Here is a 24,198-nt window from a genome sequence, read left to right as displayed (position 1 = left end):
AGAAAGAGATAAAAGTATAAAACTCTTAGAAGAAAACATAGGTGTAAATCTTCATGATCTTAGATTTGACGAAGGATTCTTACATATGACACCAAAACCACTAGGGACAAAAGAAACAGTAAATAAATAATAAAATAACTAAATAACTAAAAACATTCGTGCTTCAATAGACACCATTAAAAAAGTGAAAAGACAATGAAGAAAATGGGTAAAAATACTGCAAGTCATATGATAAGGGATTGTATCTAGAATATATAAAGACCACTTACAATTCAGTAATAAAAAGACAGATAACCCAATTACAAAATGGTCAAAGGATCTGAATAGACATTTCTACAAGGAATTTACACAAATGGCCAATAAGCACATGAAAAGATGTTCAACATCATTAGACATCAGGGAAAAGTAAATCAAAACCACAATGAGATACTACTTCACCCCCACTAGGATGGATGGAATAAAAAAGTCAGAAAATAAGTCTTGGTGATGATAGGGGAAAAAAAGGAACACTCATACACTGCTTGTGGAAATCTAAACTGATGCAGCTCCTGTGGAAAATGGCCTGGCAGTTCCTCAAACAATTAAACAACGAGTCACCACTTAACCCAGCAATTCCAAACCTAGGTACATATCTAAACAAAGAAAAATGAAAATATGTCCACAATAAAACCTATACAGGAATGTTTATAACTGTTTATAACTAAATATACAAAACAGCCATCAGTTTTCTTCAGGTTACTGTGACAGCTACCCTATTTAATGATGTAACAGCCAAAAGGTGGAAACAAACCAAATGTTCATCAATTGATGAATGGAAAAATAAAATGCAGTAGATTCATACAATGGAATATAATCTGGGCACAGGAGGAATAAAGTACTGATGCATACTACAAATTGGAAGAAACTTGAAAATATTATGCTAAGTGAAAGAAGCCAGTCAGAAAAGTCTACGTATTATGTGATTCCATTCATATGAAAGTCTGTAACAGGGAAATCTACAGAGACAGAAAGTATATTAGTGGCTGCTTATTATTATTGGGTGATGGGGGGAAGACTGTTGACAATTAAAGGGCACAGGGTTTCTTTTTGAGGTGATGAAAATATTCTAAAACTGTGATGGTTGCACATAACTGTGAATATATTAAAAACCAGTGAATTATACACTTTAAATTGGGGAATTTTATGGTATGTAATTAATATCTCAACAAAACTGTTTTTAAAAAGAAGGCATGTTCCAACACCACGTCCAGAAGGCAGTAGGCCCTGGTTTTTCAGGTGCTGAAAACAGTCGGTTCATTGATTGGATGCTGCTTACATTAACAATGGCAAATACACTACCTAAATGGCTTTATCTTCCCCTCCTTGTCTCATGCTAGAAATACTTTGTTTATTGCCGTTTTCTTGAGCCTATCTGCAGCTTCCTGTTGTACCACATGCTTTGGATAGCAGTGGTGGTGGGGTGGTGGAACATGTTTGCCTCTACTCTACATGACATTCTTCTTGGGAAACAGGGAAGAGAAGGTGGTGGGGAAGCTTGTTTCCCTCTCCCTTTCCACCTCCCACACCTGTATATTACCCATCTGTGTCTCTTTTGTTCAGAAGGAGAGGAAGATATTCATTTGTTCCCCCACATGTAAAATCATTTTTATATTTGTACATTTAGTCACCATTATTGACAACTCTAGGCCACCTATCCTAGAAAGTTATCTAGGATAACTTTCAATGTACAATTAATTTCACAAGCAGTTAGAGAGCAAATCTCAAAGAATATCATGGGTCACAGTTCCACAACTTCAGCCATTTCCATTATGGTAAAATATAACATACAAACAGAAAGATGTCATCTTTCAATGTGCAGCTCAACAACTAGTCACATAGGTAATTTCAAAAATTATTATAGGCTATTTTAAATTTGCTTTATTTGTACTTTTCAGAGGTGTCATAATCATGGCAGTTGTGTCCTGAATTGTGTCATAAAGGATGGAATTCATAGGAAGCTTACCAAATGATTGCTTGAGTGTTATTTCTCATTAAATAGGGTAGCTGTCACAGTAACCTGAAGAAAACTGATGGCTGTTTTCTAAATTTTAGGACCTGGGTTCACAGTATTTTCATTTAAAGGCATAGGAAAGCTTTCTGTCTTATTTGCTGTGTGACCATTAATCTCTGTGCAAAAGACAGCTTATTTTGTTATGTTACCTTGCATAACAAAAATAAGTCACACTCTTGCTGAGCCCTCTGTCTTGGGGCTGGCCCTTATGAAGCTTGTTGTTGCAAGGAGAGGCTAAACCTGCTTATAATTGTGCCTAAGAGTCTCCCCCTGAGTGCCTCCTTGTTGCTCAGATGTGGCCCTCTCTCTCTAACTAAGCCACCTTGGCGGGTGATCTCGCTGCCCTCCCCACTACGTGGGACCTAACTCCCAGGGGTATAAATCTCCCTGGCAACGCAGGATATGACTCCCAGGGAAGAATCTAGACCTGGCATCATGGGATTGAGAACATCTTCTTGACCAAAAGGGGGATGCAAAATGAAATGAAATAACGCTTCAGTGGCTGAGAGATTTCAAATGGAGTTGAGAGGTCACTCTGGTGGACATTCTTACGCACTATATAGATAACACTTTTTAGGTTTTAATATATTGGAATAGCTAGAAGTAAATACCTGAAACTACCAAACCAACCCAGCAGCCTTGACTCTTGAAGACAATTGTGTAACAATGTAGTTTACAAGGGGTGACAGTGTGATTGTGAAAACCCTGTGGATCACATTCCCTTTATCCAGTGTATGGATGGATGAGTAGATAAATGGGGACAAAAACTAAATGAAAAATAGGGTGGGATGGGGGGGTGACTGGGTGTTCTTTATTTTTATTTTTTATTCTGATTCTGATTCTTTCTGGTGTAAGGAAAATGCTTAAAAATAGATTGGGGTAATGAATGTACAACTATAAGATGGTACTGTGAACAGCTGATTGCATGGTATGTGAATATATTTCAATAAAACTGAAATTTCTAAATTTCTAAATTCTAAAATTTCTAAATTTTTAGAAGTCTTATTAAAAAAAAAGTCACATTCTGAACAAAAAAAAAACAAGAACTGGAATTGTTTTTATTTTGTTTCTTTTTGGAACACCTTAAGGAAGAGTCAGAGCTCCTTGCTACCATAAATTCTTGCTTGTCAGCAAGAAAATTATTTGTAGTCAAATAACGTATTTTTTAATCCCAGGTTGGAATTGCCTTCCCTTTCTAGGTTATCTTTCCATACTAAAATTTGTGATAACAGGAAAATGAGTGTGTAAAAACAAATGTAATGAAGTATTTTAAAACCATGCAAATGTGGACTCGGTTATTTGAATTATCTATAAATTATCTATAATTATATAATTATATAATTATCTATAGCTATATATATATATATATACATATATATATATATAGCTATATTACTTTTTTATCATGTGTTATCAGAATCTGCAAAAGTTAAGAGTAAAGAGGGAAAAGATAAGTAATAAAAATAGATGAGGGGAATAAAATGGCTTCCTTCCTCACTCGTACTAGTAATCCATATATTTAGTGAGCTAAAAATGATACCTATTTTTGAAAATCCAGGTTTGGTACCTGAAGCATAGAAACCTTGCCTTTCCTACACATTCCCCATTATTGTTCCCTTCAGAAAATTACTGTAAAAGCTCATGAAACTATACTAAATCCCCATATTCACTTTGGCCTAATTTTTAAAAGTAAATATTTGAACTCCAGCTTTTGCGTCTCTGGTGTACAGCAGCACCCCTGTAGATCAAGGATCCAAAAAAGAAACTGGGGTTTGGCCACCTTTGTACTCCCTTTGCATATTGGACATAGTAGGTGGCATCAGTATGCACTTCCTGAAAAGTTATAGCACCTTACGGAAGTAAGTAGTTTATTTATTATAGCAAGAAAATGTTAAGCTCCAACTGTGTTGAATATTTACTTTGCAGAGTGTAAAGCTGTCATATCTTTTCTTAAAGATTTATTCCTTTATTCTTAATTCTTGTTTTGGAAAAAATTTAAATATCTTAACATTCCTTTATATCCTCTAACAGTGTCAAAGCTGGGGTAGAACGGATTTTCCCCCATTAGGGCTCTATCTTTCCTATCTTTCCATTACTCTTAGAAATCCAATTATGATCAATAAATTTTAAGTTTATGGTCTCCTATGTCAGCACTGGAGGGGCTGATTGTGAATATTAAAACCCTACCATCTTCCTCAGTGATACATAATTGTTTTTTTTTTTTTAAGAAAGTATGGTTAGAAAAAATTGTGAAAAATCACTTAAACCAAAGCCTGTTATAAGGACTATTCTCTCCTGTTGGTTTACCTTCACCTCAGAACTACAAGAATATTACAATACCTACCGAATAGTTGTAACACTTCTACCAGTTGTTTCAATAGAATACTGGTCTTGGCATTTCTTGGCACTCTGGTTCTCTGTTCTTGGGGATGTCTTAATGTCTGTGAATTTTTTTTTTTTAAATTCCTAAGTGGGACCATAAATGTAGATGTGTGTCAATAAGATTTTTTTTCACAAATCCCTAAATTTCTGGTTTGTATTCAAGTCTTTGAAACTTGTTTTTTTTTCCCCTTGCTAAATAGCAAAGAATTTTATTTACCACTTTCCTATATATCAGAAAAATATGAACCATTGCATTTCAATTGACTATGTTGTGTTTAATTTTTTACTGGACACTTTCTATAAACACAATTACCTTGTTCAGTTTTGCTGTAAAATGACTTATAAGATGCACTGTTGATATGCTTTCTGATATGTGTTTGATAAGGGTAATAAAATAAAACTTAAAAATAAAAAAATGTATTATGGGTTATAGTTCCACAATTTCAGTTCTTCCTTTTTTATGCAATACAAGGTATATACAGAAAGGTGAAGACTTTCAAGGCACAATTCAACAAGCAGCTATAGAGCAAATCCCAAAAGATGCTATGGACTACAGTTCTACATGTCATTTACCTCCTTCCAGCCATTCCAACACCCCAGCATCCAAAAATATATGTATAATTATATAAAGTTTCAGTATTCATAGACCTTTGTTCAATTTTATCTTTTTGTTCCTACTCCTTCCTCTCACTTAATCGCTTTCCCCATCTTCAGGGGTGTCTAGGCAGTGAGCATCCTAACTTGTTCATATTAAAAGGGGGTGTCGACAGTTCATATTAAAAGGGGGAAGAGGGCCGCAACAAATTAGGATTTTAAATTTAAGCCTCATGGTAACTACAAAGAAAATATTGGAGAATATGCAAGCTCATAAAGACAGAAATTACAGCATAAACTGCCAGGAGCATGAGGCAGGGGGCATGGTGAATTACTGCAAAATTGGTACAGGTTTCTGTTTGGGGAGATGGAAATGTTTTAGTAATGGAAAGCGGTGAGGGTAAAGCAATATGGTGAATATGATTAATCCCACTGAATGGTATGCTTGGGAGCAGTTGAGATGGGAAAGCTTATGTTGTATATATGTTCCTACAATTAAAAAAAAAAAAGAAAAAAAAAAAAAGAGAGCAACAAAAAAAAGACAATTACAATAAAGACAATACATGATCCTGTATGGAATCTAGCGAAGAAGGATAGAAGACTCAAAAGACATTATTGGGACATGTGAAAAAAAATGGAATATAGACTAAGATTTTTAACAATTATATTAATTGAACTTGAAAACTGCACTTAAGGTGATTTTATAAGTGAACATCATTCTTAGGAAATGTACATGGCAGTATTAAGTGTTCAAAGGGCATGATATACACAATCTCACTGTGTTCAGAAAATGGATTGCTAAATAGACAGATATATAGCCAACATAGATGGATTGAAAGATTGGTGGACAGATATGTAGAGTGATACAGCAAATGTAGCAAAATGTTAAAATTGGTGAAGCTGGGTATATGGGGTGACAAGTGTGTCAGAGTTTTCTGTATGTGGTTAATATGATTTTTTGACTGTCCTATATGGGTCAAAGTATTTCAAAATTAAAAGTTTAAGATTAAAATAATAATGATAGTAATAGAACAGTTTGGCAAACTGTAGAACGTATGCTCAGCCTAGGAGCATTCAGATTGCAAAATTTTGGTTTTCCTTCGAACCAACTGAAACGACAAAATAAAAATACATCTCCAATAGAGAGAAACTTGTCTGAAGGCAAGGAAAGGCTGCCAGGTGTCAGGAATGATGACAGAAACCCAGATACCCAAGACAAAAGATGACAGGCTAAACTAGAAGACTTAAAATGATTTTAAGGTTGCAATTGAGGTGAAAAAAATTATCAAACAAACAAAAACGCCAATAGAATAGCTGGGGAAACTAACAAGAGTAATGTAGATGGAATCTCTCTAAAATATCAAAATGTGTCATAAAGCTACAGCATTTAAGACATTATAGTAATGGAATGAAAACCAATCAGTAGAATATAAAAGTCCAAAAGAGACACAGGTATATACTGATAGTTCAGCAAAATGATGAAAACATTTCAAACTAAGAAAGCAATGTTGAAGTATTCAATAAATAGTGAAACAATATAATTTATTTTTTAACCCATTTAGTAAAAACAACAACAACAACAAAAAAAAAAACAGAAAAAAAAATCCAATTCTCACTGTTTATATAAAAAATTCTATATCAATAAAAGATAAAGGTAAAATAATAAAACTAGAGGTACTAGAAAAAAAGCATACATAAATAGTTTCAGTATCTTGGGTGAGGAAAGCCTTTTTTTTTTTTTTAATCTTCATTTTATTGAGATATATTCACATACCACGCAGTCATACAAAACAAATCGTATTTTCGATTGTTCACAGTACCATTACATAGTTGTACATTCATCACCTAAATCAATCCCTGACACCTTCATTAGCACACACATAAAAATAACAAGAATAATAATTAGAGTGAAAAAGAGCAATTGAAGTAAAAAAGAACACTGGGTACCTACCTTTGTCTGTTTGTTTCCTTCCCCTACTTTTCTACACATCAATCCATAAACTAGACAAAGTGGAGTTTGGTCCTTATGGCTTTCCCAATCCCACTGTCACCCCTCATAAGCTACATTTTTATACAACTGTCTTCGAGATTCATGGGTTCTGGGTTGTAGTTTGATAGTTTCAGGTATCCACCACCAGCTACCCCAATTCTTTAGAACCTAAAAAGGGTTGTCTAAAGTGTGCATAAGAGTGCCCACCAGAGTGACCTCTCGGCTCCTTTTGGAATCTCTCTGCCACTGAAGCTTATTTCATTTCCTTTCACATCCCCCTTTTGTTCAAGAAGATGTTCTCCGTCCCACGATGCCAGGTCTACATTCCTCCCCGGGAGTCATATTCCACGTTGCCAGGGAGATTCACTCCCCTGGGTGTCTGACCCACGTAGTGGGGAGGGCAGTGACTTCACCTTTCAAGTTGGCTTAGCCAGAGAGAGAGGGCCACATCTGAGCAACAAAGAGGCATTCGGGAGGAGGCTCTCAGGCACAATTATAGGGAGGCCTAGCCTCTCCTTTGCAGCAACCGTCTTCCCAAGGGAAAAACCTATGGTAGAGGGCTCAACCCATCAAACCACCAGTCCCCTATGTCTGTGGTCATGTTAGCAACCATCGAGGTGGGGTAGGCGAATACCCCTGCATTCTCCACAGGCTCCTCAAGGGGGCACTACATTTTTTTTTTTTCCTTGTTTGTCTTTTTTCTTTTTTTTTTTTTTTAACTTTCCCTTCTTTTTTAAATCAACTGTATGAAAAAAAAGTTAAAAAGAAAACAAACATACAATAAAAGAACATTTCAAAGAGACCATAACAAGGGAGTAAGAAAAAGACAACTAACCTAAGATAACTGCTTAACTTCCAACATGTTCCTACTTTACCCCAAGAAAGTTACCTAATATAGCAACATTTCTGTGAACTTGCTCCTACTATATCCATCAGAAATTAACAGACCATAGTCATTCCTGGGCATCCCCAGAACGTTAAATAGCTTATCTGTTCTTCTTGGATTATTGTTCCCCCTTCCTTAATTGCTCTCTATCGCTAGTTCCCCTACATTCTACATTATAAACCATTTGTTTTACATTTTTCAAAGTTCACATTAGTGGTAGCATATAATATTTCTTTTTTTGTGCCTGGCTTATTTCGCTCAGCATTATGTCTTCAAGGTTCATCCATGTTGTCATATGTTTCACGAGATCGTTCCTCCTTACTGCCGCGTAGTATTCCATCGTGTGTACATACCACATTTTATTTATCCACTCATCTGCTGGAGGACATTTGGGTTGTTTCCATCTCTTGGCAATTGTGAATAATGCTGCTATGAACATTGGCGTGCAGATATCTGTTAGTGTCACTGCTTTCCGACCTTCCGGGTATATACCGAGAAGTGCAATCGCTGGATCGAACGATAACTCTATATCTAGTTTTCTAAGGAACTGCCAGACTGACTTCCAGAGTGGCTGAACCATTATACAGTCCCACCAACAATGAATAAGAGTTCCAATTTCTCCACATCCCCTCCAGCATTAGTAGTTTCCTGTTTGTTTAATGGCAGCCATTCTAATCGGGGTTAGATGGTATCTCATTGTGGTCTTAATTTGCATCTCTCTAATAGCTAGTGAAGCTGAACATTTTTTCATGTGTTTCTTGGCCATTTGTATTTCCTCTTCAGAGAACTATCTTTTCATATCTTTTGCCCATTTTATAATTAGGCTGTCTGTACTATTGTCATTGAGTTGTAGGATTTCTTTATATATGCAAGATATCAGTCTTTTGTCAGATACATGGTTTCCAAAAATTTTTTCCCATTGAGTTGGCTGCCTCTTTACCTTTTTGAGAAGTTCCTTTGAGGTGCAGAAACTTCTAAGCTTGAGGAGTTCCCATTTATCTATTTTCTCTTTTGTTGCTTGTGCTTTGGGTGTAAAGTCTAGGAAGTGGCCGCCTAATACAAGGTCTTGAAGATGTTTTCCTACATTATCTTCTAGGAGTTTTATGGTACTTTCTTTTATATTGAGATCTTTGGTCCATTTTGAGTTAATTTTTGTGTAGGGGGTGAGATAGGGGTCCTCTTTCATTCTTTTGGATATGGATATCCAACTCTCCCAGCCCCATTTGTTGAAAAGACCATTATGACTCAGTTCAGTGACTTTGGGGGCCTTATCAAAGATCAGTCGGCCATAGATCTGAGGGTCTATCTCTGAATTCTCAATTCGATTCCATTGATCTATATGTCCATCTTTGTGCCAGTACCATGCTGTTTTGGCAACTGTGGCTTTATAATAAGCTTCAAAGTCAGGGAGTGTAAGTCCTCCCACTTCGTTTTTCTTTTTTAGAGTGTCTTTAGCAATTCGAGGCATCTTCCCTTTCCAAATAAATTTGATAACTAGCTTTTCCAAGTCTGCAAAGTAGGTTGTTGGAATTTTGATTGGGATTGCATTGAATCTGTAGATGAGTTTGGTAGAATTGACATCTTAATGACATTTAGTCTTCCTATCCATGAACATGGAACATTTTTCCATCTTTTAAGTTCCCCCTCTATTTGTTTTAGTAGAGTTATGTAGTTTTCTTTGTATAGGTCTTTTACATCTTTGGTTAAGTTTATTCCTAGGTACTTGATTTTTTTAGTTGCTATTGAAAATGGTATCTTTTTCTTGAGTGTCTCTTCAGTTGGTTCATTTCTAGCATATAGAAACATTACTGACTTATGTGCATTAATCTTGTATCCCGCTACTTTCCTAAATTTGTTTATTAGCTCTAGTAGCTGTATCGTCGATTTCTCAGGGTTTTCTAGATATAAGATCATATCATCTGCAAACAATGACAGTTTTACTTCTTCTTTTCCAATTTGGATGCCTTTTATTTCTTTGTCTTGCCGGATTGCCCTGGCTAGCACTTCCAGCACAATGTTGAATAACAGTGGTGACAGCGGGCATCCTTGTCTTGTTCCTGATCTTAGAGGGAAGGCTTTCAGTCTCTCACCATTGAGTACTATGCTGGCTGTGGGTTTTTCATATATGCTCTTTATCATGTTGAGGAAGAGGACCAGGGGGTGCACAGCCTGGAAGAGGGACCCAGTTGCGAGTCTCAGGAGCCATATGCCAATACCAAGGACTTGTGGGTCAGCGGCAGAGACAAACTGTGGCAGGACTGAACTGAAGGATTAGACTATTGCAGCAGCTTTAAAACTCCAGGATCACCAGGGAGATTTGATTGTTAGAGCCACCCCCCCTCCCTGACCACCCAGAAACATGCCCCATATACAGGGCAGGCAACACCAACTACACACGCAAGCTTGGTACACCAGTCGGACCCCACAAGACTCACTCCCCCACTCACCACAAAGGCAAAGCAGGGGAGAACTGGCTTGTGGAGAACAGGTGGCTCGTGGACGCCACCTGCTGGTTAGTTAGAGAAAGTGTACTCCTCGAAGCTGTAGATCTGATAAATTAGAGATAAGGACTTCAATTGGTCTACAAATCCTAAAAGAACTCTATCAATTCAGCAAATGCCAAGAGGCCAAAAACAACAGAAAATTATAAAGCATATGAAAAAACCAGACAATATGGATAACCCAAGCCCAAGCACCCAAATCAAAAGATCAGAAGAGACACAGCACCTAGAGCAGCTACTCAAAGAACTAAAAATGAACAATGAGACCATAGTACGGGATACAGAGGATATCAAGAAGACCCTTGCATAAAGAAGACATTGCAAGACTAAATAAAAAAATGGATGATCTTATGGAAATTAAAGAAACTGTTGACCAAATTAAAAAGATTCTGGACACTCATAGTACAAGACTAGAGGAAGATGAACAACGAATCAGTGACCTGGAAGATGACAGAATGGAAAATGAAAGCATAAAAGAAAGAATGGGGAGGAAAGCCTTTTTAACATAAGCCCCAAATCATAAATTATTTAGGAAAACACAGAACTTTGTGGATATAAAGATGTAAAACTACCAAAAGGCAGAAGGTTGCATTAACAAAATAAAACACAATCATCAAGCATGAGTTTTGGTTTAGGATGATGTAAATAGTCTGGAGATAGTGGTGAAAGTTACACAGAATTGTCAATGTACTTAATGTCAAAGATTGTCCACTTAGAATGATTTTTATTTTATGTAAATCTTATCACAACTTAAAATAATTTTTTTAAAAAACACAATCATCAAATAGAAAACAATGTTGTGCATGTCAAAATGTAAGGAGCTTTTATAACTCAGAGAAAAACTATCGCCCCAGAAGAAATGTGGAGAAAAGATACAGATACACACATGAATAAGGAGAGAACATAAAAAATTTCCAACTTCACAATTCAGTAAATAAAAATTAAATGAGACATTATTTTTTAATCTATCAAATAAGCAATTATGTAGGGGAAATCTTAAACTGCTGGTGGATTACTGCAGGTTAGAGACAACACATAATAATCCCAAAACAAGTATACAAAGTTGTTCATCACAGCTTCGTGAATATTGATGAAAAAGAGGAAACAATATGAACACCCAACAAAGGAGATCAATTAAACTATGGTACACTCAAACAAAAAAAAATACCATGTAACAATTAAAAATTTTAATATACTCATAGTCAAACGTGAACATTTCTACATGCTCATTGAAAAATGCTAGCTATACAATGGCATTTATGAACTCAAATATATTAAATTATATATATGTATATATATACATGCACAAGTATACTCAAAGATGACTAGAAGGATATTCACCAAAAAGTTAACAAAGATTAACTCTTGCAAAGTAAAATTTAGGGTTACAATCTTTCTTCACTATTCTTTCTAATGAAGATATGTCATTTTTACATGTGGAAAAGATAGTCATTTTAATTTTAAAAATACATATTAAATAACAGGTAAAAGACTGCAACTGACTGCTTCTTGTAATAATTTACAGCACTATAAATTCAGTGTTCATCACAATTGACAATACCACTGCTTAATGTCTAACTGGAAGTAGGAAGTAAGGTATAGAAATTATTATATATGCAAAAACCCAACTCACACTTTCTTTGTAATTAAAATTCAGACTTAGATTATTTAAGGTAAAATCATAATACTCCAATAGCAAAGGTTTTCATAAAAGTTGATGAAGAATTACGAGAAAAAAACATAGTTCAAGTGAAAAAAACACAAAATTTAATTTTACTAACGTGTCTCTTAATTGGGATTCCAAAACCAACTTAAAACATACTTGCTCCATGGGCTTCCAAAAGAAGATAAGGTATCTCCAAAGTGGCCTTAAGTCAAATTCGTTGTTTTTTTTTCTTTTCTTTTCTTTTCGGAGATCCCTACAGGTACTGAAGTTTAGGAATCTTGGATTAATTAAAAAGTCAGGACAATTTTTGCAAAATACTACTGAAGACAGACCTGAAGGAGTTAAACAACCCTGTCCTATAACTGCAAGCCTCAACGCCTATGTACAAATGCCTATGTACAAGGGTCTCTGTTCGCATGATGACATTTCATTTAAAACCTCTGAAAGAATCCACTGCATGCTTAGATACCTATTTAAAGTCTACAAGGCTTTCTATATTATCAAAAATAACATTTTTAACTCAAAGGTTATTACTAATGATAAATTATTTTATTAAAGATGAAGAACAATGATTTAAGTCAATAATTACTATTTTTATTCAAGACATCATTAAAATAAAACCATGCCTATATAATTCAACATCGATAGAGAATGACATTAATTCATCAGTGCCTATGACTTACATAACAAAATGAAATTTAAAAGTTAAGATTGGACTTGTGTATATTACACAGACAGACTCTTCAAATTCTTTCTGTAGAAACTTTCCTATTTACTGTACATATGTCTCTATAAAATGAATATTCTTACCTGAGCATTAGATCCTAAATTTAGGAAACTACTGCTGCTAAAACATAAAATTAACAAGTGATCACAAAATTAAAGGTTTCCAGATATTAAGTTTATAAGCAGCCTTTCAAAGGACTGAATAACTTGTTTACTGGTAATTTTCCAAATGAAGGAGAGGTTATGTCTTCTCTAAGCTATTTCTGCAATCCAGTTTCCAACCTTTCCTCTGCCCTCACATTCCATGCCATAGGGCTCTCTCGAGCTATAACTGTGTTTTACTGTAAGAGTAATTCTTAAAAGAAAAAAAGAAAGAAAAGAAAAAGTGGGATAGGGACAGGAAGAAAGGTATATAAGAGAAGGAGGAGGAAGACATGATTTTGCTAAACCATCCCATCCCCTTGGAAGTAAGATTTTGGAAGTCTTGCCTACATAGCATCACATATATATTTTTAACTTACAGGTCCCCAGAAAATTTTCACTCAGCTAGTCTATTTCTTTTCTTTTTTTTTTTATTTTGAAATAAATTCAAAGTTATAGGAACAGTTGGAAAAACAATACTAATCCCATACACAGAATTCCATCATACCCTGACCTCCTCCCCCGATAGCCCAATCCACCAACTTCAACATGCTGTCACATCGCTATTTCTTTCTCTCCCTCCCTCCCTCCCTATCTATCATCCATCATCTATTGCTCTGTCCTCTGAACATATGAGAACTAGCTGCACACCTCCTGGAACATACACTATAATTAACGTATACACTTCCCATGAACAAGAACATTCCTTCATGCAATCCCATTAAGCGCAACCAAGAAGTACAAGAGATTCAACAATGATACAAAGCTTACATTCTATATTTCCTTTTCCTTATGTCTCAACTGTGGCCCTTTGAGCCACCTGTCCTCCATCCTTCAATCCCATCCAAGTTCATCCTTGGCATTCAATTGTCATCTATTTAGACTGTCTTTTTTTTTTTTTTTTTCAGTTGTGGAAACATATATACAGCCTAAATCTTCCCATTCCACCCCCTCCCCAGCCTTCCATCAGTGGGACCAATCACATCCAGAATGCTGCAATGCTCTTTCCCACTATCCATTACTAGAAACCTCCCCCCACCTCAAACACAGCAACCCTACACTCATTTCCCAACTCCCATCGCCCCTCTCCCCCACCTCTCTTTACCCATACTCTATTTTTCATCTCCATGGTTATATTCTCTGGTAATTTCTTTGTGTTTACTGTGGGGCTCAAAATCAACCTCTTAAATCCATAACAATCTTGTTTTTCTTTGATACCACCTTCACTTCAATAGGACACACAAACTATGTTCCTATACTCCTCCATTCCCCCCCCTTTATATAGTTGTCTAAAATTACATATTTTACATTGAGTTCAAAACCACTGATTTGTCATTAGAGTTTGTGTATTTTATATCATGTGGGAAGTAAACAGTGGAGTTACAATTCAAAAATTATTGACTTCTATTTGTATTCCACTGTGGTCAGAGAATATGCTTTGAGTATATAAATTTTTTTTTTTTTTAATTTATTGAGGTTTGGGCTTGTTTTATGTCCCAGCATATTAGTCCATTCTGGAGAAAGATCCATGATCACTAGAGAAAAATGAGTGTCTTGGTCATTTGGGATGTAAGGTTCTATATGTGTCTGTTAAAATTCTCTATATCTCTTTCTCCTTTCTTTGTTTCTCTCTTGGTAGGGCTCCCTTTAGAATCTGAAGTAGGGCAGGTCTTTTATTAGCAAAATCTCTCAGCATTTGTTTGTCTGTGAAAAATTTAAGCTCTCCCTCAAATGTGAAGGAGAGTTTTGCTGGATAAAGTATCCTTGGTTGAAATTTTTCTCTCTCAGTATTTTAAATATGTCATGCCACTGCCTTCTCGGCTCCATGGTGGCCGCTGAGTAGTCACTACTTGGTCTTCTGTTGTTTCCTTTGTATGTGGTGAATTGCTTTTCTCTTGCTGCTTTCAGTACTTGCTCCTCTTCAGTATTTGACAGTCTGATCAGAATATGTCTCGGAGTGGGTTTATTTGGATTTATTCTATTTGGAGTTCGCTGGGCATTTATGCTTTGTGTGTTTATATTGTGTAGAAGGTTGTGGAAGTTTTCCCCAACAATTTCTTTGAATACTCTTTCTAGACCTTTACCCTTCTCTTCCCCTTCTGGGACAGCAATGAGTCTTTAGTTTGGATGTTTTATTTTATCTATTGTATCCCTGAGATCCATTTCGATTTTTTCAATTTTTTTCTCCATTCTTTCCTTTGTTCTTTCACTTTCTGTTCTGTGGACTTCTAGGACACTGAAACATTGTTCAGCTTCCTCTAATCTTGTATTGTGAGTATCCAGAGTCTTTTTAATTTGGCCAAGTTTCTTTTATTTCCATAAGATCTTCTATTTTTTTATTTACTCTTGCAATGTCTTCTTTATGTCACTTATATCCTGGGCCCTGGTCTTCTTGATGTCCTTTAAATCCTTTGCCATGTTTTCGTTCCTCGATTGTAGTTCTTTGATTAATTGTGTCAGGTACTGTGTCTCTTCCAAAACCTTGATTTGTGTGTTTGAAGTTGGATTCTCCATATCGTCTGGTTTTATCACATGCATTAAGATTTTCTGTTGTTTTTGGCCTCTTGGCATTTGCTTTGCTTGATAGGGTTCTTTTAAGTTGTAAAAAAAAAGATACCGATCTAATTTTTCAGAAACATGGTTTGGTGGCGTACGCTTCCTCTAACTAACCAGCAGATGGCATCTGTGAGTCACCTATACCCCTCAAGTCAGTTCTCCACCTTGTCCCCGCGGTGTGTGGGGAAATGATTCTTGTGGGGTTCAGTTGGAGAACTCAGTTTGGGTGTGTTGCTGGAGCCGTCCGTCCTGAATGTGGGGCATGTGTACGGGTGTACCGGGAGGAAGGGCAGCTTTAATATTCAAATCCCCCAGGTTCCCGGAGATTCAAGGCCGCCGCAAGAGTCTAAGCCTTCGTTTCATTTCAGCCCCAGACCCTCTCTCTTGCTGTCCCACAAACCACCGGACTTGGCGTAGTGTTCCCGGGTTCTCTGAGCGGGTTCCCCCGCCCAGCAATGATCCTCCAGGACCTCTGCCGAGGGAATGCTGTGCTATGTCACCAGTGCGTGCCGTCCCTCGAGGGAAGCCCCGGGCCGCCGGGCCATGCAGAAGCACTCCCAGCCTGATGCAAAAATGGCCGAACGGGGTGTCTCAACATCCCCCTCATCGCACAGTTCCTCCTTCCCAGCTCCAGGACAGCTGGCGGGGCTCTGGGCTGTGGGCACGGCCCCGGGCAGGAGTTTATCCAGCCCTTCGGGGAGCCAGCTGCTAGCCGTGGGGTTTCTTTCTGTTTCCGGCTCTCCCCTCCGTTCCCCCGGCCTCGAGGGTATCTGCAGCGGGCTATCTTCCAGGCCAGACACTGAGAGGCTGGCCCAGCCCCCTCTTGCTGTGTTTTAGTGCGTGGTTCCCACTATTGCAACTGCAGCCACTCCTGGGTCCCACCCCCCACCCTTTTTTAAAGAGCCAGTTGGTCTCCAAACGCCAAGCCCTGAGTTCCCCAGACTGCCACGCAGCTGAGGGTCTTCCAGCCAGCTTACTCACTCGTTTCAGAATTCAGACTCCCAATTTCACCAAGTATACGGCCCCTGTGGAACTAGCAGACCTCATCCAGCTGGCACATTGCTGTAACCGGTATTCTGGTTTTTATCTAGTGTTTTTTCACAGAGGTGTTTTATTGCCCTGTCTCACCTAGCCGCCATCTTAGTTTCTCCTAGTCTATTTCTTAATACATTTCTTAATTCCTCATGCCTATCAACAATAGAGATATAGCTGAGAGATTTGATTCTGAGGGAAAGTAATGAAAAATTCCCCTTCTTTCCCACTTTAATATGTAAGAACTAAAAGGGAATTTTGAGATTACTTAGCATAATCCCTAATTTTGAGATGAAAAAAATAGGGCTATCAAAGGTTTAACATACTGACCCACGGTCATAAATCTACATGACAGAGAGGAGCCAGCAGTAAGTGCTCTAGCACTCTATAATGTCCATCCATGCATCTATGCCTATGTATCATCTGTATGGGTACATGTATATGCGCGCGCGTGTGTGTGTGTGTGTTTACATATTTGAGACCTAAAATCTCTAGAAATTATCCCATAGATAATTTTAAAACTTTGGAAGCAGAACAGTTTCAAGTTCAATCTATTTCACTTTATCGCTAAAACAACAGCAAAACCCTTCTTCTCTTCTCCATTTTCCTTACATAAACCTATTGAGTTTCATTCAGATAACTCTGTTTAGCTTTATTACCTGCCAATCTCAAACCCATTATCCCCCTCTTCTAACATCCCCATGTATACATCATGTTATATTATAAATCCAGGTGTCTAAGCTGGAAGATACATCCCTGATTCTTCACTATCCTTTATAGGTAGGGATACCGTACATCTCATTTACCTGGGACAGTACCTATTTATGCCTATTGTCTTGGCATACTGATTATTAACAGCATCCTTTTTCATTTCCAAAAGTGCCCTAATTCAGAGGATAAATTATCTAGTCTCCCATTTTATAACCCTTACCTAATAAGTAAACAACTGCAAACATCTAACAGGCCTCTCTCCTTCAACTGACTTCCTTCCTGATTTCTCAACTGAAATATGACAATAGCCTCCTTTCACACAATTTCCTTCCTCCATGTGCCTTTTTGCACGTGCTGCCCCTTTCTCTGGAAAGGACCCTTCTCTCCCTCTTTCCATTTTGTGTATGCCAATCTGGGAACTCAGATTAAATCACATTGTTTGCTGTGAAGGCTTCCCAAACTCTTCCAATCATTCTCTCCTCTGTGCCTCCTGAAATAACAATAATTGCAATACGAATGACAGCCAATATTTTGCATGTACCAGGCAATGAGATTAAGCAGGTTTAATTATTTTATCTCATTTAGTCTTTATAATAATTCTATATGACAGGTTTAATTTTCCCCATTTTTTAAATCTGGCAAACTAAAGCTAAGCAAGAAAAAGTTAATATGGCTAAATTTACAAAACTAAGTAGTCAAAATGGGACTTGAAATCAGGTGTGTCTGATTCCAAGCCAAAGCTTTTTAGTAACTACCCTGTACTAAGACACCTGTACCACCATTAATAAGTCTCTGTGATCCACCAATTTCAGTCTGCTGCTGCAACTCTGCCCAACATGGTCACCTTGTTAGATCCCAGATGAAACTAACATGCAGAAGGAGTTTCTAACACAGGGGCCCCGCAGCTTATCTCACAGAAAACAGGTGCCCCATAAACTAAAGAACGAAGGTTGTTCAAAGCTGTTCAAGGCTGTTCCAGCCACAGTGGCACCTCAAAGGTGGGTAAGGCAAGGTCAGATATATCCATAAGATGAACAATCAAAAAGGCCTGCTCTCCCTAGTTAGATAACGCAGCTGCTTTCCTAAAAAGAATATTGTCTCAGAATTCTAGCAACCAATCAGCCCAAAAGTAGATAGGCACTCACCCAATCGAGGGACAGAATACCACAGCAAACACCCTTCCCAACGTGGGTTCCTTTTTTCATTAAAAAATGCTGCTCTCAGATAGAGAGCGGGAGCCATTATCTTTTTCTTCTTTTCTGCTGGCTTCCACCTGCTTTCTTCCTCTAATAAATCTTAAACTTTATACTTAAACTTCGACTTGCTGCGTTGTGTGAATTCCTGAATGACTCCGACCTAACACACCTCTGTGTTTTCAGAACTCAGTATACCCTTCACAGGAGGACCTGTCATATATGGTAACTGGTCCTCTGTCTCCCCTAAAGAGACCAGGATAACTTAAACGTTAAGGAAAGGCTTTGCTATCCAAAGCACATACAATTTTGCATGGCTCAAAGCAGGTACTCTATAGGGCCAAAAGGAATAAAATATTTACCAGTCAGTTCTCAATTTTGGTGCAATAGGACTGTCTCATCTTATTAACCACAATGTGGTTCAGGATCTTCCTAGCATTAAGCCAAAGATACAAATTGGTAGCCCTTAGGCTAAATCTAATGGGTTTTCTTGTGCTAGAATAGTGCTATTGTTAATGGAATTAGTGACCATCATTTAAACCTTGCAGATTTTTTTAAATAAGTAGATTTCTAGTTTCTTTTGAAATACTGGGTCAAAGTTTTTACATAATCATCAGGTAGCAGTGACTGTCTCTCTCAGGCAGTGGATATCCTCTCCCACTCAACAGTCTGCACCACTCTCTATGATTTCCCAGAAAATGAAACCTACTATCAGTTACCATGATCATGCTTGTGTTGTTTCTTCTCTTAAAAGGAAATTGAAAAATCTCTAGTATCTATGTCTCTGTTAAAAAAGTATTTGTTGAATTTCCACAAATTTCATGTATTTGGAAAGAGATTGGTGTGAGTTTAAATGCAAAGGAGAGAATAAAATAAACTTATGCTTCTAAGATGATATTACACCTCAAACAAAACTACCAACATAATTATTGGACTTCATCAATTGAAAGCGTACATTCAGTGTGCTTTGTGGTTTCAGAGACATACTCAAATTCAGACCAAAGTTTCTTGGGCAAAGCGAGAGAGCAAAAGAATTTCGGTGGCTAAGGACAGTACAATGAGATAACCAAAAAAGGGTGGGACCAAGCTTTGTAAGATTAAAGTGAAACAAACAATCCCCATAAGGAATTTAAATGCAAAAAGACATACTAACACATGTTCAAGTTGAGAATTTAAAGAGAAATTGATGAAAGGTTATCAACTATATGGCTTGACAGTAAGAATATTCATTTTCATGTTCCAAAATACAGACCAAAATTCAACCACCTTGATCAACCAATCCCAGATTTTTGCTATAGCACACCTTTACCTACCAGAGCACATGAATAACTAACTTAAATTTGCAAATTTTGCTTGTCCCACAGACATTTCCAGGGAAGAGTCTAAATATAAAGCATCCTTAATAATTTCAGACTTGGAATATCATAGAGGAAATAATGGGGAATAGTGATGAATTCTCTAACAGATCATTCATATGACCTTACAACTCACACATCTAGATGGCTACATGTTATACTCATCTGGATGATGGAAAATTGAGATAACTGTAAGCCAAAGACTATCACCATTACCAAGTGAAAACACATCATTACAACAAAAGAACAAATTTTAGGCTTACTCACAATTCACCGATTTTTAAGGGGCTATAAATGTAGTCAGCTATTTGTGACTTCAATATTTAAGAACATTTTAAAAGATTTTTTTTTTAACGTATAACACCAAAATTAAGGCAATAGGCTATCACTTTGAAATGCCTTATATTGACCAGGCCTATTACTTGTTTGTAGGCTGGGCTCTAAGGAATCCCTCATTATCTAGCCACAACAGAGGGAAGCAAGCAGTTCCCTACTCCTGAATAACTGTGCTTTAATTTGTTTTAAACACTGTGTTCTCACTTTTAGATAATTTTTAAAGATTTGAAAACCGTTCATTGCCTCTGAATCATTTATCAAAATTTCAAATGACCCAGGGATGAAATAAAAATTCTGGCATCACTATCAAAATTGGAGAGTCCCATTCCCTATTGTAGTTTACTAAACTCCAGTTCCTCCTGTAATATCTTGATTTCTAAAAACAAGAAAATAAACTCTCAGAACGTGATAACCAGGATCTTCACAAGGAACAAAAAGGTACCTGATAGAATTTATCCACTGATAGCCTTTGTAACCAATTAGAAGAGACACCTTCCACGCAAGAAACTCATTTGCAGAGTTCTGTAAGGAGATAGTTATACTGTAATATGTTCAAATGTGCTCTGAATAACACAGCAATGACCTCAAGCAACACTGTTTGGTAAAAATGTTTAAATTCCAAATCTTAATGTTTCCATTAACATAGTGTTCAGTGCTTAATTCCAAAGTTTCCATAGTGAAAACATAAAATATTCATTTAATGGTGAGATTTCTGTAGAAATGCAGCTTTTTTTTTGGCATTATGCAACAGCTCATTAGGAAGAGTAGCAGTGGCTGTGCTCTGAATGCGACTTCCCATAAAATTTTAGAAGTTGTAACAATTTGAAAAGACAAACAACGCATCTGTCAAACACCATTTAGATATTCAAGGCTATGAGATACCTGATGGAAATGGAAAATACAGAAAGTGGTTATAAAAAATAGAAAAGTTCAGTGGAGGTTAGTGAACAAATACATACTATCATCCATCACAGCTCACTCTGTCTTACCTGAGGAGGAGTAGGTGTAGACGTGGGTCTCCCTATGGGTGGGGTAGGATTTCTGCTGCCACCTCCAGACATAATCTCCTCTGTTATGTCTTTGCCTCCCTGGTTTGGATCCCGGATTCTTATCTGTAAGATTAAAATAAGATGTCATTATGTACCAGTGAGTGTCTGTGCAGTAGATTTACAAGAATTTGATGTGTCAAAGGTGCAAACCTGGGAAACTTGTCAAATATCAAAGTTAACAATCACCAGAATGACTTTGTTTCGATCACAAAACTCTATGGGGTCATTCAAAGCAATTTAGGCCATTAACTCTGACATGAACTAATTAGAATAACTAGCTAAAATAGGTTCTAGTTGCCTGAATTTCTAGGTCAAAAAGGCAAAGTATTTATGGTTATCTCATAAGCACTGTCAAAGAGGCTAATTTTATTTACAATACTTAAAATAAGATGAAGTTCATAAAATTATTTAATATGTGGAAGTTACTTTGTAGAATAGTTTTAACTGCCCTAAATGGCTCTTTGACTAAATGAAAAATGTACATATCTATGATTTAGAAATTTATCCTACAGATAACCTTGTATATGTATATAAGGATGCTTGCTGCAGTAGTATTTTGTTTTTTTTTCCCCAGCAAAGACATGGAAACATCTTAAAGGTCCAACAAGAACAGGATGGTTAAAAAATTATACTACTTCTTAATTAAATACCATGTAGGCAAAAGAGAGAATAAGGTAGATCTACATGTACTGATATGGCATGATATTCAAGATGAACCATTAAGTGAAAAGATGAAATATACAAAATAGTGTGAATGGTCTTATTTTAATTTTCTTACAAGTTACCTATAAATGAAGTACCTGGGTCTAGGCCATTCATGCTGGCTTAGTGCTGATATATGAAGGGCCACCTAAGCTTGTCATTACCTGTACAGCTTAATCAACACAGCCCTGGCTTCATGACAATTTCAAAGAATTCAACAATAAAACCACCTGGATCGGGAAGCATTTTTGGGGGAGTAATTCTTCAGTAACAGATCAAATTTAGTTCATTTTTCAGGTACTTTCATTTTTTTCTTTATTCTTCGATAACATGTTACTATTGTCTTCCATTTTCATTATCTATTTTATATGTGTATATATATGTATACATATATTCATTTTTATGTATATTCATTATGTATATATATATTCATTTTTATACATTCTGAGGTCTTTGAGTCCAATTTCTACGATACTGATACATTTCCATAGCAGAGTTTCTCAAATGCAATCTCATGATACACTGATATGTCCTGTTTATCATGACACATATACAAGTAATCTGTTTCACATAATAAAGTATGAAACTTTGTGACCCTCATTTTCCTTTTTTCTGAATGTCTAATGTAATTTGTTTCACATAATAAAGTATGAAACTTTGTGACCCTCATTTTTCTTTTTCCTGAATGTCTGATGTTATTTGTTACTTTCAGAAAATCTTATTTTTGACTAGACTCAGACTTAGAGGTAGAAGCTCTCAGTGAGGACAGCCTCTTGGCAATCTGTTCCTGGTGTTTTTCTTTGGCCTCCTTCATTCTCTTGGCTAAAAGTTTAGCATATTCTGTGGCCACTCCCTTATTTTTCTTAGTACGCTGTTTCTTCAGGGCAATATGCCAACATTTATGTTCCAGGACATGTGGAACATCAAGATGCTGATTCTTGGGCACTTTGGTCCTGGGTTTCTTACCTTCTTGGTTAAGGGGCTTTCTCAAAATATACTGGCGGACATCAAATTCTTCAGAAATATTGAAAACTCTGCAGACTCTGCTAGCTCTTTTGAGCCCCAGCTGATGAGCGACTGTAGTATCAGTCAGTCCAGGAATATCCATCTCTCCTTACTTTGCAAGAACCAGGTTGAGAACACTCAGACTGGCATTCACAATGCAACCCTGAACAGATCTGCGCTTTATTTCTCCTGTTCTCCTTGGGCTTTAACAGGAATGCTCCTTACTCAGTAAGAGGTAAACAGGGCAATGGGTCAAAACACCCTGCTTCATGGGGAAACCTTGTTTGTTGTTTCCACCACTGATTCGGGCAACATAACCCTTCCACTATTTGCCCAGAGCAACAGCAACAACTTCTATGGCCATCTGCTTCTCAAAAAGTGTACGACGTTTGCATTCATCGTCCACTTTAATCAGCTTCTGGCAGCCAGTGGCTGGGAAGGAGAAGTTCAGCTTCCTGCTGAGGCAGCCAACTACTTCTGAGCTGCCATGAAAAAGAGCACCCTCATTAATTTTTACTAAATTAGAGTACATTCAAGGCTGTTGCTATAATGTCATCTATCTTACCTTTGTGATTATAATCATCATCCATTTTGTGTGCTGTAATGGGTAAAAGACTGTAAACCAGAACACTGCAATGTTCTGCAAAGTGAATTTTATATTATTGTACTTTAATTCTCTTGGGCTTGCCTTACTAGATATAGGCAAAGCTCCTACAACTTATTAAAAACAACTGACATATTTTCAAAATTCTGCTTTCTGTTTATTCTACAGGAAGGATTTTTCTTGTCCTTAATATTTTACTTCTTTACTCTTGTGCTATTTTTTCCCATTAGTTGATATGTGAATGGGAAACTGATTAGGACTTGCGTTAAAGGATAGTCAGGATGTGAGAATTGAGCCCAAACTCTTCTCACTGAGTGATATCTTGGCAGAATAAACCCTTCCACTTCTGAGGTTGGATGGAATGCTCTTATATATAACATACCTAGCTTAGTGTATGTTGAAAGCTGATATTAGGCAAAAGGTACTTTCAACTTCTAGTTAAAGGCCCATACAAATCCTCCAAGTCTAGTGGTAGAGACTTAAGGAAAGAATAAAAAATGGCACAGCTGTGAACTGAGATGACTAACAATTATAGCAATGGGTAAACCTATTTGAAAAGTAAGCAGACTTTCCATTTTAAAATAAGAAAAACAGATAAAGTTCTCTTACTGTTTTTTTTTCTCTCTTGGCTGGAGGGGGCTGCTGCTGCGTAGGCACTATGATAGGTGCTGACTGGTAGACTGGCTGACTTGGGTAAAAAGGTGTTCCTAAAGAATTAG

General features: G+C 36.9%; 1 protein-coding gene and 1 pseudogene across 21 annotated transcripts in view; both read right to left on the bottom strand.

Moving 5' to 3' along the window:
• EIF4G3 (eukaryotic translation initiation factor 4 gamma 3) overlaps nt 1-24,198 on the bottom strand; it is a 443,721-nt gene that overhangs the window by 176,793 nt on the left and 242,730 nt on the right. For all 21 annotated transcript variants that reach the window (XM_037828262.1, XM_037828266.1, XM_037828268.1 and 18 more), the window contains 2 exons: nt 24,089-24,186; nt 21,109-21,231 (listed from right to left, as the gene is read on the bottom strand). In XM_037828262.1, coding sequence (XP_037684190.1) covers nt 21,109-21,231; nt 24,089-24,186 — 221 coding nt within the window. The remainder of the gene's footprint in view (nt 1-21,108; nt 21,232-24,088; nt 24,187-24,198) is intronic.
• Nucleotides 22,409-23,628, bottom strand: LOC119527829 (annotated as a pseudogene).

Source organism: Choloepus didactylus, chromosome 2, assembly GCF_015220235.1.
Source record: "Choloepus didactylus isolate mChoDid1 chromosome 2, mChoDid1.pri, whole genome shotgun sequence".
Taxonomy (NCBI): domain Eukaryota; kingdom Metazoa; phylum Chordata; class Mammalia; order Pilosa; family Megalonychidae; genus Choloepus; species Choloepus didactylus.
The sequence above is the reverse complement of the archived record's forward strand: the minus strand, read 5'-3'. Positions and strand labels throughout refer to the sequence as shown.